We start from the raw sequence: 17876 nt of genomic DNA, 5'->3' as shown, positions 1-17876 counted from the left end.
CATGGTCTTATAGATCATATATATATGACACATTTATCATTAAAAATTTGTTTCTTATGTGATCAACAGGCGAGTATTTAGTGAGCACCCATTTTGTGCAAGACACTGGGCTATACCAGGCCAAGTATTTTTTTTCCAGTGCACTGACCCAAAGCTGGGGAAACCTTCTTAGTCTCTTTATTGAACCCCTGGTTCACCTTCCCTTCTCTCCCTCAGATGCTCCACGGAGTGTCTGGAATTTTAATGAGCAAATGTCAAGCAGCTGTTGCAGTTACCTGGCTATTTCTTTATACATTTGCTATCGTTTCCTGCTTACTTTATAAATCTCCTGTAAAAAACCTTGGAGTTCAGGCAGAAATAAAAATGCTTTATTTCTAAGAATGAAAATAAAATATGAAAGTCTACAAAACAAACAAACAAAAACCAGCTTACAGTTGGTCACAGATCACACACACACACACACACACACACACACACACACACACACACACTATGCTTATGTGGCATTTGCACCTGACACAGCTAAGTCCAAGACAGGGAATGTTGGAGATGGGAGCAAACTGCAGAATATGTCACAACTATAGGTATTCAAATTAAAATATTTTGTTATAAATATCATGTTGCCCAAATAATCTGTCTGCCTGATGGATTGACCAGCAGGTAGCAGTTTGCCACCTTGCTAAAGTAGTTGAGAAAACCTCAACCATCATAATAGGGGGAGATAAAATGGTAGAGATAAGAAAATGACCAAAAATTTTATTAAATTAAACATACTACATATATACAAACTCATGTGCTCCTAAGTTGGTTTTGCTAACTGCCAAAATTTTACTCTATGCAGTTATGAAAAAATCAAGGAACACTCTGATGCAATGAATAATGCACAAACCAAGTTGCAAATTCTGTCAAGAGAATTTTGATCTCCACTTAAGAGTAGTGTCTTATAAGAGGCATTCAATAAACGTCTGATTGATCAAAGTCAAGTAAAATGGATTTTGAACAATTGCCAGAGGAAGAGCTTTAAATTGCTCTTACAACAAAAACAGTGGTAACAAAAGTAGATAGGTCTCAAAAGAACTACACTGAGTAGTCAACTACAGAGTGACACTTTTATTACAGTCATTAAAAAATGAAGCTAAAAAAAAGCTCTGACTCTTCTCACATACTTTAATAGACTTGAACTTTAAAATAACATAGAACAAAATATAAACTGAAAAGACTGTACAAACCTGAGAATATGCCAAAAAACATATACATAACAGCAAGAAGGCTAGTTTCAACAGTAAGCCAAAATGCCAGAAACAATTTCCTAAGAGAGAAAATATTTAATTTACTAAAAGGTATAAGTTTACATCAGAAAACATATTAATAGTCTCTGTTTAACATAGTAACACACTGCATAGTTCTTAAAATAATTGAAGGCTGCCCACAGGATACATAAAATGTATGTAAGTGGTATAAATTATAAGAAAGGCAAAAAGGAGAAGATAGAGCATCCTCGCTAGGAAAGAGACCACAACCTATGCCTGATACCCTCCATATCTCCTGTTCATCCACTATAAATATATCTGAAAATACCTCCTGGATTCAACTATACCTATTTATTATTCAAAGGCACAACAAAATTTGGAACAATATGTTCAATATAGTTCTAACGTTCATGTTGAATATAGCTTAGGTAACACTGCTGAAACATTAGAGTTCCAAGGAGAGAGCTTGAGAACTCCCTAATGGATCAGGGTTTAACCTTAAGATGTATTTTAACATACGCATATTTTAAGTTATGTGCTCACAGTGTATATATATTGATTTCATTTGATTAATACGCTAGGTTTGTGTCGAGGGATTAAGCTACAGAGGCTGTTCAAAGACATTAATGGGCTTGATGAAAGGCTGGAATTCAACTTTTACCTGTAAAAGTTATTTGACATTATAATGGGAGTCAGTGGAAAATATTTCTGATATACGGTATTTGGTTGAAAGAATTAAGTTAAACATTATTAAAAACAACAACTTTTAATTTTTCCAAAAGGGGGAAGCTTTTATTTCAATGATATGATCTTGAGGGAAAGGAGCATTAAGATAAATGAGCATGGCCTCACTCTGAACATTATCAATAATGGGATGTGTGGAGTTTGAAGGTGACGACCTTCTGGGCCCTGAGGTTTCCTTGTATGTACAACAGGTTGAGAGTAACTGCGTTAGGGGTTGTCTAGAAGATAAATTATATTAGTGCTCTTTATACCTGGCTAACACAAAAAGCCTTTTTGCAAATGAACGCTTATCCAAAATTCTCGATATAGGTAAAAAATCAAATAAAGCAGAGCTGCAAAAGACTGGAGAAGGATGCAGGGGCCCAGAGCCCTGTTTGGCTTGCTCTTCTCTCTTCTAGTGCTCTCTTCACTCTGGCTCTATACAAGACAGTCTGAAAACTGCTGCATTAGCTGATATGTAAAATGACTTTGAAAAATTTAGATTAAAAAAAAAAGAACACACATATACAATATACATGCAAACTACTAATCTGCCCTGTTATATCACTTGAATTAGTTAGCTGTAACATTTTAGAAACATAGTTTAAGAACAAAGTTTCAAATGTCAAAACTACACATAAATTTAAACTATGTCTCAATAAAAAAATAGTCTTTAACAACTAAAAGGAAATTTAGTACATTAAAAGAACGTATTTATTAACAGTAAGAGAATATATTTACCGTTTGCTTTTTTTTGGATGATTTGTGGCCATAGGGCTAAAGTAACATATATGACCATGAACCACACGGTGACCAAGGGGACAAAATAATAGAATTGATAAGGCCGATCCATCACTATACATAACACCACTACCAGGAAATTGAGACGAAACAAGACCTATTAAAAAGGAGAAGAGAATGGTTTTCATTCCAGGTATGCATGAAGAGCAAAGACAGATTCTCTCTGACAGAGTATAAACATTTATTTAAGACTAAAGTAATAACTGTAAAAGTACATTTTACTAATCCTTAAAATTATATTTGTTCTACCATCACTGTAAGGAGTTGAATATAAAATATTTATGCATCATTATATTAACTAAATCCAAGCAAAGCACCAGCCTGAGCTGTCCTCTGGCTACAACTGCCATCTTGTTAAATGTGGGGGAAGAATCCTAAGCCTCCTTCCTAGGGCTACAGTTTATAAGCAGAGATGAGATTACCTCAACAAAGGGGTGTCCATTTCATCTCTGTTTGATGTTGATTTACCCCAGTTGGGATTAAATTGAGAGTTGTCATAGATACAAAATAATATTACTCAAATTAAAAAGTGTCTTTGGGGCCCCTGTCACAGTCATTTCCGACAGTGTGATGTCATTCAAAGAACACAGAACTTGAGCAGGTTGACGCTAGAGCTTTACCACTTACTCTGTGACCACAGGCAGATTATTTAACCTCTCAGAGCCTCAGCGGCCGTTCTGTAAACACGGAAATCACAACTCCGGGTTGTAATGAGGGGTAAATAAAATAATATTCAGAAAGCGCCCAGCACAAGGTAGAAACTTCATAAATATTAATCCTCTTCTTAAAGAAAACATAACACATTATAATAATCCCAGGTAACTGTACATTTCTACAGAACTGAACTGAATGAGCAATGTTGTCCCTTGTGTACTGGCGCTTTTATTAGACACTCATCTAAATTACATTTTCCCTTCCCTCAGTAATAAATTATTTATCTCAAATTATTAACCACAGAACACAGAAATAACACAACTTTAATGTGGAATTTCATAAATTCAAATTATCTGTGTCCTTATAATGACCATATTTATATTTTCACGCCAAAGTGAAAGAAAAAGAAAAGAGCTGAATACATTCCTACCTGACAGACTCTATGAATTCCGAAGTCTCCTTTGATCCAAAAGTATGAGAAATGCCCGTACCCTGTCTGAAAGAGGTATGCAGCAACCAGAACCCGGATGTGCATGTACACAGGCAAAAACTGTTGGCAAAAATAAATAGGTAAAATACGTTGGCACTAACTATACTTTGAATTATCGTAACCAATACATTTAATCAAGACAATGGATCATTGTTACTTGGCATGAGCTCAATGAAAGGATTTATTTTTAAAACTTAGGCAACATAGCAAGAGTTAAAAAAGATGTAGACTTTGGAATCAGACCTCAAATTCTGGTTCTGCCACTTAACTAGCTACGTGACTTTAAGTGAGTTTTCTAAACCGCAAAACAAGAAGGTTCTTATGAGGAATACAGGAGTTAATAAAGGTGAAACACTTTGTACATTTTCTCCACCTGGAATTAAATATATCATATCCATAATTATTAATCACCAGATAGGCTGAATATAAGGTAACTGTAGATTTCACATTTTCCCAATGAGAAGATAAAAAAACAAAACAAAAATCCCACAAATTTTGGCCCCCTCAACTACACAGACTTTAGATTTGTAAATTGTCATATAACTACTCACAATATATAATTATTTAGCAACAAATATATATTAAAAAACATATGCAAACATAATTTAGAAATACTATTTCTCTCCCATTCTTAATTTATAAAACAATTTTATTCTATACTCCCACATCAATGTTTCATGACCGAGACCCTTAGAATCATTTACAATGGTTTTTCAGAGCATCCTAGCTTCATTTCTAAGTTAAATGAAATGTAACACGTTTCTGATCTATATTTTATGGGAATCACTGGAAATATCATCTCATTTGTAAGTCCTAATTCTGATAACCCTAGAACACTGTCATTCACCCTGTCCATCAGCCATTGGTCCTTTACGTGTATATTCATAATCTCCACAACACAAGTAGTACTCTGTTTTTTAAAATGATCCTTAAAAGCCTTATTCAGTGACATCCAACCCTTGCAATTATAAGACTATTCTTTCAGGGATAATTACTAAATCTATATAAAAATTTTTTGGCTTCTATTTTATAGACTCATCTGATCACCTCTGTAATTATCCAGCATTGACACTGCTTATGGCCACTTCAGGTTAATGTGTCTTTCCCAAGTGATACTTTGTAGGAAAAAATAATTAAGTAGACACCCTAAATAGATTTTATAAGTCCTTGAATGTATGTATCTTTTGTATATATCCTTGAACGCACCCTTGAACACATCTTTTTCTTTTCTGAGAAGGCAAAAACCCCTGAATTTATAATAGGTCATAAATTCTTCAATACCGCCTCCATTCTAGCCAAACTGTTAAGATTCTCTGTCTCCCATACTGGTCCTTCTGGTGCCTCCCTGTCACCTTTCCTTTGTTTATCTGTTTATTCTACCCTGGAATGTTCTTCTTGTGACCACATTTTCCTTATTCAAATCCTAGTCTTCTTTAGAGCCCTGTTCAAAATTTCCTATCTTTACTCTCAGATGAAAGGCATCTTTCCTTCCTTGGCATTCTTAAAGTACTCACAATCTATATACCAAAAATAGTTTTTATTTATTGCCCTTCATCATCAGTTCTTTTTAAATGTCTTATCTCATCACTGAATCAGAAATTTTCAATGAAGGTGTAACATACTAGAATCACAGTGATGATGAAGGTAGCAAACGTCATCTTAAAATAACCTCAGGATTTATCTAATCTAAGCCTGTTACCTTATTCTTGAAAGTACTCTAAAATATTCCCTTCAAGTATCTAAACATTTTTTTTTAAGAGGATGGGGAAGGGTGGAGCAGAGAGAGAAGGAGAGAAGGATCTTCAGCAGGCTCCATGACCCAGCGCGGACCCCTACACGAGGCTTGATGTCACAACTCTGAGATCATGACCTGAGCTGCAATCAAGAGTTGGATGCTTAACCAACTGGGTGGTTGGGTGGCACATGGGTGGCACTCCCTTGACCATTTTTTAATAGCAAAAAACATACAAATTCCCAAGGCAATCCATTCCATTTTCAGATGATCATTTTCTACCATAAAGTTCCTTTTCCAGAAAGGTTGAAATGTAACTGTGTAAAAGCTACCAATTTCAGCTCTCTAGGACAGTGCTATGCCGTCAAGATAAAATGCGAGCCACACAGTACTTTTTTAACATGGCTACCAGAATATTTAAAAAGCTAAAAGAATCAAGTGAAACTAATTTTAACAAACACAATACATTTAACTAAATATATTCAAAATATTATCATTTCAACATGTAATAAGCATGTAGTAAGATATTTTCTATTTTTTACACCAAGTGTAACTCAGTATGCATTTATCACAATGAATCATACTTAACTGGTATGTCTGCCATGTTCACAGAACACCTCAATTCCAACGAGCTATAGTTCAAGTGTTCAATAGCCACATGTAGCTAGTGGCTTCCATAATGGAAAGTCTAGCTCCAGAGCCATTTGTACACACTTAGTCACTCTTTTATCTGACTACAAGTATCTGAAAAGAGCTATCCAATCTAGGCTAACTATTCCCAGTTACTTTAACCACTGTCCATAAAACATGCTTTGAAATCCCTTCAAGACTGGGGCTGGGCCTACAGAGTTGAGACTTGGTTATTACATTTAAATAGTAAATACTATTCATTTAAATTAAATTAAACACCATCACAATAATCTGCCAAGTACCTGCCAATGTCGGATTATTACAAATTTCATGTAATACTTCTCCCAAGTTTTTATTTTAACATATTTTAAGTCAACAGAAAAACTGAAAGAATAGTACAGTGGACACCCATATACCATGCTGACCTATTTTAAAGAATGTTGTACACAACATCATCCCTAAATACTTTAGCAAGTATCTTCTAAGAAGAAAGAATAGTTTCTTACATGACTATATTATCATTATCATACCCAAGATTTAATATGAATATAACAGTATCTATTGTACAATCTGTATTGTCCCAGTAGCAACCTTTACGGTTTAAAAAAAATTTTTTTTTAGCAATCTTGAATCAAGGATCACACATTGCACTTGGTTGTCATTCCTCTTTATTCTCCTTTAATTCAAATTATTTTTCTTTTTCTCTTTCATGAGTCAAGTATCACAACAAAATTTTAGTATTAAAATATATTTTGATTTGCAACTGCATTATAATTAATAGCTAGGCTAGCTTCTGATTCTGTTCTTTTTCTAGTCCCACAAATTTTTCCTCAAGATCTTTTATTCAGATTCTTTCATGAAAGTTACTCATAAACTCCCAAAGGAAAAAAACCCACAGTGGAACACAAAATCATCTACTGTATAAAGCTAACTTGCTGTACTTTCCATATTAAATTCACAGTATTTTATCCATATTTCCTATAAATCCTGTTTTAAAGGAATGTTTATACCAACAACTGCAATCTGCCAGACCATCTGGATTATTTTAATAATTCTCTGTAATTTTTTATGGTTTCTATTTTAGTATAAAAACAAGGCACAACTAAAGTTTGACATATTTTACTCAAAATAAAAAACATTAGGTAATTAAAATAACCGTGGCAGTTAAAAAGAGTTTTTAATGAGGGTAATCCCTCAAATATACAAGAATCAAGTTCCAAGATACGTTATAACCCATGCTAATAATGCTTTGCCAATGTAGATACAGGTAATTTTTAACCACAAAATCCTATTACATAAAAGAACAGGAATATGTTAATTAATCATAACAAATGGTCTGTTAATGAAAAGTATGTCCTTCCAGAACAGGGATTTTTTAAAAATTGTAATTTAGGATATATTGGGATGTAGTCTAAGATATATTAGAATTAGAATGCTAGCTTGGCAAATGATTATAATAGAATGCCAAATTGCCTTCATCTTTTTATGATCCAAATTCTTTCTGGAATCACTGAATTGAATAACTTAATCTGCCATTAATTCTTTCTATCTGATTTTTTTAATAGGAGTATCACCCTTTAATATGTCAGCAATTAATTATGTATCTAAGTGGCATTTTCTTAAAACAGTCTTTTTTCCCTCTCAAATTAATCTAATCTTTATTCATATGTCAGAGATATTTCTAGGATTCAATATTCATCTCTACTTACTTTTTAGAGAATCCTCCAAATTCTGAACTGGGCTTATAAACTCAATCTTACTCTCCTCACCTGTCCTTGCCTTGGGCCTCTTCTACTGTCTGGGATCTTCTGGAACCACCTGAACACACTAGGTCCCCCTCAGCTGCAGTGTCACGGGAATTTCACTGCTGCCACAAATATACTTGTCAGAGCCATATAATTTCAGTATAAATTATACTTCATGCTTTTACCTTCTGCCCTCAAACAAACCATCCATAAAATCACTGCCAATTTTTGAAAATAATGAAAAGACTCAATGAAGAATAACATTATCTTCAAATTGTTAGAGACACCTGTTAGAGAAAAATTGTTAGAGAGAAAAACCTCAGTATTATTTACCTTCCTAACTGCTGCTATGGAAATTTCAAAATATTGCTGTCTGGACAACACTCCCCCTCTTATCTCAATTTATCATTGATTCAAATACTATTTACAGATGTGTGCTTTATATAAGCAATAAAAAACAGTTTGGTAGCTCCATAATTATGAATGAGTTTCTTAAATTTTCAAAACATATTTTATAGAAATTAGTTTGTATCTTCACTATAAAACTTGTGTGAGAAGTGGTTACTAGATACCTGCATTCACCCTCAAAAGCTCATTTTAACTGCAATGTAGCTAGAATGTTACAATTCGGAATACATTTTTTCCTACCCTTGACAAATCCAGAGTATTCCGAGACTATGTGAATCCTGTCTTTTAAGACACCTAGGGAGAAGGAAAAAATGATTTTGTCCAGGTACAGAAGGCACTAGGTGAGCAAAGAAAGGGTCCTCCAGCTCATGAAGGAGGTAATACTTAGGAAGTAGGGCACAAAAATGGTACAATGGTAGTCCCTTAGTACCTGAGTTCTTTGAATACTGGGGCAAAAGAATTCTAAGGTTTTTAAATTTTAAAGGGGTAAAAACAGTTGGCCAAACTTCCTAAAATACAAGTAAGGGTAGAAGATAAATATAATCATCTAACTTGATTTCTTTTGGTAGGAACTTGCCTATTTGAAATCCTTTGCATCTACACAGTTTCTTCTTAAGTTTAAATTAGCTGCCCAACACGGTGGCATGAAATAATACCCTTAGATTATCGGCTGTTTCTACTAATTAAAATTAAGGCCAAGTATTACAAATAAATTATTGCCTTAAAACTATACCTTCTCAAAGAGTCCAGTGGTAGGAGAAGAATGGGAAGGTATAATGATTGGGTGGGCAATAAACCGGGTTTCTAAATGGTGGAGAATATAAAACACAAAAGGAGGTGATGCCCTGAAAGAAACAGTACAGTCCCACCATTTCCTATGTCTTCTGAACATAAATTCAAAATACTTACTGTACTTGCTCCAGAGATATGATAAATCAGAATCACAAGTTGCATCCAGCCTTTCCATTCATCTGTTTGTTCTCTATTTAGCACTTTAGTCTGTGGAAAAGAACCAAAGTCTGTTTTAAAATGCACTATGAAGCTATTATTAAGTAAATTTTTTTTATAGGATATAAAGCTAATGCTTCTGTCAAAAGAACCTTGCGGGGGAAAAACAAAGATTGGCATTTGATTTGATAAAAGATATAATAAAACTATTTAAAATACAATATGAATTTGAAGATTAATATAAACTAAAAGAGATTTTATATATTTAAGTTGCTACTTATGGTTTTATATTAAGATTACATTTATATTGTGACAGATATGTTTGTAAAACTAAAAAACGGCATTTTATAATTTTCTTTAAAAGAAGTCTTAAGAGTTTCAGCTAGAAAAGACCTTATAGTTCTCTTACACTTTATTGTGAAAAAAGGGTCTATTATCATAGTTTATTTTCCCAAGGATATTCTTACTGGAGATTAAAAAACTGATTAGTAATCCTCATATGAGAGTTTATTAATTCAAATAAATCATGCCTTATAAAGAAGTTGCACCAATACTCTAAGCAATTATAATAATTCTAAAATAGGAAATTCAGAATATTGTAAGCAGTGCCCACATTATTATGTACATTCGAATTTGTGTGTATACTTGTCTGACTGTATAAATATATAAATATAAAATGTTTGTGCACAAAGGCATTTGTTAATTATATTTTTCAGTTACATCGTTTTTCACTTGATATAAGATAATAGTATCTCATGTTTGCAGACCATTATAAAATTGGGAGCACCTCCACTTTCTCCATCCCCAAACAGGTAAAATAACACTAAGTTATGACATTTTTTTCACAGATCATTATTTACCGACTTTTCAACAATCTTCACGTGACTCTTTGAACTTTTTCCAAACTGTTTCAAAAAAGCAACTATTAAAGAGTCCACCAGGAAAAGTACAACTACAATATCCCTTTGTCTTCTATATACATGTTTGAATATTCTGGTACGATAAATGATATTATTTATTTAATCCAGAGTTTGTAATGAGATAAAAAGGATAACATTAGCTAAAAAGAAAATGACTCTTACCTCCTTGGTATTTTCATTGTAAAATACTCCCAAAACCAAGATGTAGATAATTGGAATAAAGAAAGTTGAATGTGTATAAAATTTATTTTCCTTCATAAATAGATTTGCACGGTCACACATATAGAAGTAAGCCATTATCAGGCCAAGTTTGCAGAAAGACTGTAAAAGTATTTCTAAGGGAGACACGGGGGTATTGATAATATTTTTTTTTTCCTCTCCACTTTCCAAATCAGTACATGGCTTATTCTTCCGGTGAGCATTACGATGGATTATATAAAAAATTAAATATCCGATAATAGATAAAGTGAAAAAACAAGCAGCTAGCTTCTGTATAAGAGTAAGAGGTGGCCGAGGTTGACAGCAGGAACCGTCTACAGGCTTCAGAATCTTATTGCAATACACGTTCATAAGGATCATTGCACTCTGTGAACAAATCAAGTCATTTGGTTATTATCTTGTCAGTAATATATCTTGCATTAGATTTTTCTCTTGTGAATACTACTGAGTTTTCAGCACTGAAACCAAAATGCCTTTGTACTTTTTGCTACCATTTCCCAAACACTTATGCAAATAATGGTATTCCTTCAAGCTGTAATAGCCAGTTCAGGGTTTTTCAAACTTTTTGGACTACGATCCAAAATGAAATATTCATCTTATAATGTGACCCAGAACACATATATAGGAAACAATACCTCTCCTTTCTAGTTGGAATGCACTCTGACATTTTTCTATTCTATTCTTTTAAAAAAAGAAATACCCATTTCATGGCTGCTAATGGGCCATGACCTTTGGTGAAAAAAATACTGACAGATGTCAAAGCCCAAAGAATTTTAATTAGCAGACTTTCAATACAGAAGATACCAGGATACTTAAGATAGAGTCCCAGTCTTTGGATGTAAAAAAAAAAAAAAAAAAAAAAAAAAAAAGATGTAAAATTACTGGCACCAAAAAAATCACTAATTCTTAGCTAACAATATTTGTAATTTGCTTTTCATTTGGTTTATAGTTTATGGGCCACTTAGGATTCTAATGTTTTAAGGTTTCTAATGTCAAATAAATTGTGGAATCTTCAACATGGTTTCATTATAATAAAAATCTGGACAAGCTGCCAATAGTCTGTCTAGTTGAAGTTCACTCAAATCTAGTTTTATAAAAATTTTATAGTTTAGGCAATTTTGGAACTCTAAAGTGATTATATTTTTTAAGCCTAAGCATTCAGAGAGACTCAACGATTTAGAAAAGCTCATCCTTTTAGCTCTGTGACTTCAGGAAGTTCTATACCTGGCATTCTTGAAGATACTAGCCTACAAACTCCAGCCTAAGGTTCTTAACCAGTTCCAGGGTCCACAAAGCCCCTTTAAAGTCTATGGAGAACCATGTGTGTGAATATGCAAACACGCATTTTTCTGCGTGGAACAGGAACAGAATCATTGCCTTTTATTGAACAAAGGGGTTATGTGATCCTCAAAAAGATTCTGCTTTATAAGAAAACAATAAATAATATCTGTTGTACTGTGTGCGAAAATTTACAATTAGGCAGTTCTCTTTCTTATTTGACCTAAAATCCCTTTCCATCCATCAATCTGGATTTGCTCAGTAACTACTATGCACTCCGACTAATACTTAGGGTTTAAGAACTATAAGGAAATAATAAAAATGATTCCACATATTTTAAAAATGTGGGCTTCACAGAAGCTTAGTCTTATAAATTTAAGGCTTAAGGCAAAAAGAACGTAAAGTAATAGTTTTTAAACATGAACGTGCTGAGAACTTATAAGCTTCTTAGGAGGTAAGGTATATTAACAGTGACTAGCACTCAATAAATGAAGCTTCATTTCCTCCCTTGCATAACGTCTTCCCCTTTTTACTAAAACTCTCTCACTAATATATTCAGCGAGGTAATAGAAAGCAAAATTATGTGTAGATATATGTTTAGATAGAATAACTACAAGTAATTAAGATTGCAATAAAATAAATTATTTGTTACCATATTATAGTGATGTATAGTTATAACCAATAAGATATTATAGTTTCTATCTTCTGACAGATACAAGAATTCTTACAGTTTCTCTGCTTGATTCAGGGAGATGTAAGCCATCCAATGATTCCATGATGGTTTCTTGAGCAATTAATTTAGAAACACTGAACATCTTAACACTTGATTTAGAATTTCTGGTGCTACTATTCAAAATACTGACTGCAGCTTCATTGTAGGCATCTATCTTCTCATTAGTGATCATTTTCCTATTTTCACTTAATAGATCTTCATAAACAGGATCTGCACGTGAAACACATATTTTTAAAAACACATTTTAAAAGTCCCTATTCGTAGAAATTGTGATCATGCAAGTTAGTTGATTGCATTTCATATTTTGCTGTTAAAGTTCAGATGCTTTCAATCAATCAATATCTCCCTCAAATTTAAAGAACTTTCATCCCTTTTTTCTCTTACGTACACAGCTTTCAGGAAACATTTTTATGTTCTAGCATGTCTTAAGAGTTTAAAATTTGGGGATGCTGAGTTCTACTGGGCAATGGAATTTAAAACTGGACTGGGGAAGACTGCCTAATAAAGAGTAGCAGTCAATCTTTTTTTTCTTCTCCTGTCACTGCTTTGTTGACACAATTAGGAAGTAATAATATTGAGGACCAAGGTCCCTTATCACTTACCATAAATGATTTAATTTTTTCTCATTTTAGTAAGAGAAAGGTTAACGATGAGTCTATAAATAATATAGACTGCAGAACAGATTATCACCACCCTTGTTGTTCCATTCAACTTGACATTCAATTTGGAAATAATCATAAGAATTTCTGACAAGCAAGTTGAATTGTTAAAATATCCAAGGCAATTTCATATTATGCTAGGCATTAAATAATGGACCTTCAACAAACTCCTGAAATGACTTGATCTAATGTCAACTTTCTCTTAAAGAATTTCATTACCAAGTATAAACTAGATGGTATGATTTAAATATATTCTGTCAATTCCAAAGTACATTCATTTACTTCCAATGAGTCTAATATTATGAAACAGACTTAATAATTTTTTCTATATTTCCCGATTATAATAAATATACTTTGTAAGAAATAAAATCAGAGCTAAACATCTCATTTGCCTTCGAGAACTTATTCTCTTTGTTATATTCTACAGCCATTTTGTATACAGAGGCTCCTTGAAGGATATGTTTATTTATTATTTATTTTTACTTATTATATTTATTTGTCCCTTAAGTTCAGAAAAGGAAAGCAAATAACTCAAATTATTCTAATTTTGCAATCCTTATTTCAAGATTTATTCTCACAAAGGAGTAATTTTGCTTCTTGAGACAGGAGACAAAACCCATGCCTCAAAATACATACAAAATGACATTTGTTCATTACTCATTCCTTACCTTGTAAGACCCAATAAACATCACTAGTCTTTGCCAGTTTTTCTAAAAGTGGTGCTATAGAGGTAATGTTCATTTTATATTGGGAAAGCGCTTCGTTGCTACCATTGTGAATCTTGATAGACCACTAAGAAGTAAAAATTAAGCATTAATTCAGTATTTATCACAGAAAAATTATAATTTGCTCTATTGTAACAGAAGTTATTATTTTAAGATAATTCCCATTTTTATTCAACATTAGAATAAAATTTGGTCAAATTATTTCATGAAATCTATGAAGGTAATTAGAAAAAGCTGATATAAAATTAGACACACAATGTATAATGTTCAAGAAAAATGTAATTTTAGATATAAAATAATATTGACATTTAACACCAAGTTTATGAAGTTCACTCAGATTTTTTTCATGATAATTCATCAGCCTCATTAAGTATAATAGAAGTGGGAATTGATATCTAAGTACAATCAAGAATTTTATTTAACATAAGTTAACTTTTTCTTAGCATGTCCTTAAGTATGAAACAAAAATCATCATGTAAGAATATAGATAATAACTTACTGTGGCAGCTCCCGCTACAATCACATGGGGCTTTGCAACAGAATCCTAAAGAAAGAAAAATCTTTGTCATAATGTTCTATCCAGTTAAGGGAATTAATATAAGTAACATCACTTACTTCTTGCCTTGAATTTAAGTTTTTCCTTCTAAATGCACTTTAATTTTCTGGAGTTCCTTACTGGATTCTTGTTATATAACAAGATGGACCATCCAATGCCTAAAACCTTACATGGTTAGGTGGTTAACAGGATGGCATGAAGCTGGTATGTTTAATTCTTTGATGTTCTTAAAAAAAAAAATCACTAAAATCTAATATGGCCTAATATTCTCCTGAATTCTGAGTAAACTGTTTATAGAGTATATTATGGCAGCAAATTAAAAAAAAAATATCCATGGAAGCCTATAGGGTACATGGTGTAAATGTTAAATAAAATATAAAAAATGTCTCTGGGAAAGCTAAATCCAGTATGTATTTAACAAAATACTGACCAAATGGAAATCGTCCTATTTAACAAATCCTGACCAAATGGAAATTGTCCTACTACTAATATTACCAATTATATAGTACTTGGTAATTTATTAAGTTCTGTTAAATTAGCTTATTTTAATATAGATTCATGCCACTTGTGATCTAGGCAAGAAGATATTATACATATCTTATAAAATTAAGCATACAGACTCAGAAAAGTTTACAGGGTATTGCTGAGGCCTGGTAGGGACAAAGCCAGAACTTAAGTCTTGTGACTCCTGAAGTGTACTTTCCACAACATCAAAGTCCTGATGTTAGAAATAGATGCACAAGGAACAATTAAATATAAGCAAGAAATTTAATGAGAAAAAAATCTGACTCATCTATAAAAATAAAAATGACAGGTATTGTCTCATTGTAAATGTAATACATGCTAGTGTAGAAGACTATGAAAGCGGAGAAAAAGAGTAACAATAATTTCCTTCCTAGATATTCTTATTTCTAGTCTAGTGTGCTTCGTTTTACACTGTTATTTTAGTGGAACTTTTTCCTCAGCTTTAGATGGCTCCTTTTCTCATACTTCACATTGGTTATCCCAAATCTTATTTCCCTTCTACAGGTCCCTCTTGCCTTCCTTCTTACTTTCAAAATATAATTTAATTCTCAAACTTCATAGAGAAAACAGAATTCATCTGGCTTGTGTGCTCTAGCCTTTCTTCCTCCATTCTTACAACCTCAGACAGCTTATCTTTCTTGAACAACAGAGTCAAGAAATATCTCCCTATTCCTAATGGCTAATCCTTACTGTTTCTAGAGCCTCCCTCTTTATATCCAAGGCTATACCCATGAATGATCCGTCTCTAACTCTCATCAATCTTGTCTTCATTCTCTAGTCTCCTTCCTTCCCCCATCTACAAAATGCTAAATCATCTTTATCCTCAAAAACACATTCCTTCAACCCTGCCTCACTCTCAAATCCTTCCCCCTCACACTGTTAACCAACAGATTACACGGAAGAGCATTTTGCCCTCGCTATGACAATTTCTTTTCTCTCTCATTTATGCCTCAATTGATCACGTTTTGAGTTGGGGCTTGACCTTCCCATCAAGGAACTCTGGATTGCCACATTCTGTTAGCTTCATTCTACTCTGTCTAGTTCCTTAAGTGACACTTCTGACTGGCCACTTTTTTAAAACTCTTTCCTCCCCTGTGTGTTATATTACAATTATTCTTCTGCTTTTCCTCTTACTCCCTTTACTGCCCCTTCTCACAAGTTTTTTGATCGTTCCATTACAAGCCCTCTTCTTTAATCTCTAAACCCACTGCCTATTCAATGTCTTCTATTCAAGTAACTTCAAATATCACCTCACACTGTACCCAGATTCTCCAAATCCACCTGAGTAGCTCAGACTTCTTAATGACTACCACTTACCTATAGTATTAAATCGAAATTGTTGGTTTCTTCACAGGTTAGCCTAATTTTCCCACAACTACCCCACTATGTCATCATTCTCTTGTTTAAACCTTTCAGAGGGGAGCCTGCTTCTCCCTCTCCCCCCGTCCTTGTGCTCTCTCTCTCTCTCTCTGTCAAATAAATAAAATCTTAAAAAAAAAGATCCCCTGAATAAGTTACACTCTATCTTCAGTATCTTTGCATATACTATTTCCTGTGCTTGAAACAACCCTTCTTTCTCACACCAGGCCCTCCCCCTCCTTTTTTAGATTTTATTTATTTATTTGGCAGACAGAGAGAGAGCACGAGCAGGCGGAGCGGCAGGCAGAGGGAGAGGGAGAAGCAGGCTCCCCGCTGAGCAGGGAGCCCGATGTGGGGCTCGATCCCAGGACCCCGTGATCACGACCTGAACCGACGGCAGACGCTTAACGACTGAGCCACCCAGGCGCCTCTGGGCCCACACCCTGAAGATCACTTTATCTGAAAACTAGTTTTGAAAACTCAGAGTTAGTGCCTACTCCCTGTAATCATCCTGCACCGTATTTTCTCCTATTTTGGTATGTGTCACATTACTTTCTTAATTATATGTGCCACGCATCTGGAAGCTCTTTGAGGAGAGGAACCCTATTATGTTAACCAAGGTATCAGCAGCTTTTAACCCAGTACCTAGAAAATGGCAGGCGACTAATAAATATCTGTTGAATCATAGTGGAGTTGTCTAAATTCAACTTTGCTTTTATGCCTGTAGGCTTCAATAATGCTATCTCCCTTAATAAGTGTGTCTTTCTGACCCCACAGTTCTTCTGGAAATATTATCTCCTCTGTAAAGCTTTCTTTTTTTTTTTTTAAGATTTTATTTATTTATTTGACAGAGAGAGACACAGAGAGAGAGGGAACACAAGCAGGGGAGAGGGAGAAGCAGGCTTCCCGCTGAGCGGGGAGCCCGATGTGGGACTCGATCCCAGGACCCTGGGATCATGACCCGAGCTGAAGGCAGACGCTTAACGACTGAGCCACCCAGGAGCCCCGTGTAAAGCTTTCTTAAACTATCACCTATATCTAACCAACCTCCATACTAAGTGCCTCTATCCACGGTGCTTTCATAGTCCATTGTGCTCAATACTGTAGTTATTCTTCATTTTACCATATTATTATTCATCAGAAAGTCACTATCTACTAGATATTATAAATTCTTTGAGGGCTGAGACTGAGGCTAATTTCTAGCCACACTCCTAAAACCCAGCATAAAACTAGCAATACTACGTAAATCATAAAAATATGGATCATTGTATTCTTAGGATCTAGCAGCTTACTATGAAAACTGCCAAAAATAAATACATAAATACATGCATACATACATACTCTTTAAATAAATGAAATCAATCAATTAATCAATATTAGGTAATGACACGGCCATCTCCCTAAATAAGCTGAATCTTTTCTTTCCCCCAGTAGTGCATATGGAGTTTTACAAGAGAAGCTAATGCTCCAAAAACTAGTTTTAGCAAATTATAAGAACTGAAAATCTGGATATGCAATGTA

General features: G+C 33.8%; 1 protein-coding gene across 3 annotated transcripts in view; it reads right to left on the bottom strand.

Moving 5' to 3' along the window:
• The window catches only part of CASD1 (CAS1 domain containing 1), a 51920-nt gene that overhangs the window by 11374 nt on the left and 22670 nt on the right, over positions 1-17876 (bottom strand). For all 3 annotated transcript variants that reach the window (XM_025872905.2, XM_073898833.1, XM_073898834.1), the window contains 8 exons: positions 14415-14459; positions 13859-13982; positions 12527-12741; positions 10464-10886; positions 9343-9432; positions 3859-3978; positions 2715-2871; positions 1230-1309 (listed from right to left, as the gene is read on the bottom strand). In XM_025872905.2, coding sequence (XP_025728690.1) covers positions 1230-1309; positions 2715-2871; positions 3859-3978; positions 9343-9432; positions 10464-10886; positions 12527-12741; positions 13859-13982; positions 14415-14459 — 1254 coding nt within the window. The remainder of the gene's footprint in view (positions 1-1229; positions 1310-2714; positions 2872-3858; positions 3979-9342; positions 9433-10463; positions 10887-12526; positions 12742-13858; positions 13983-14414; positions 14460-17876) is intronic.

The sequence above is a fragment of the Callorhinus ursinus genome, unplaced genomic scaffold (genome assembly GCF_003265705.2).
Source record: "Callorhinus ursinus isolate GAN/ISIS: 27379988/994484 unplaced genomic scaffold, GSC_fseal_2.0 scaffold12, whole genome shotgun sequence".
NCBI classification, from domain to species: Eukaryota; Metazoa; Chordata; class Mammalia; order Carnivora; family Otariidae; genus Callorhinus; species Callorhinus ursinus.
Note: the sequence above shows the minus strand (reverse complement) of the source record. Positions and strands in the feature narration are given on the sequence as shown.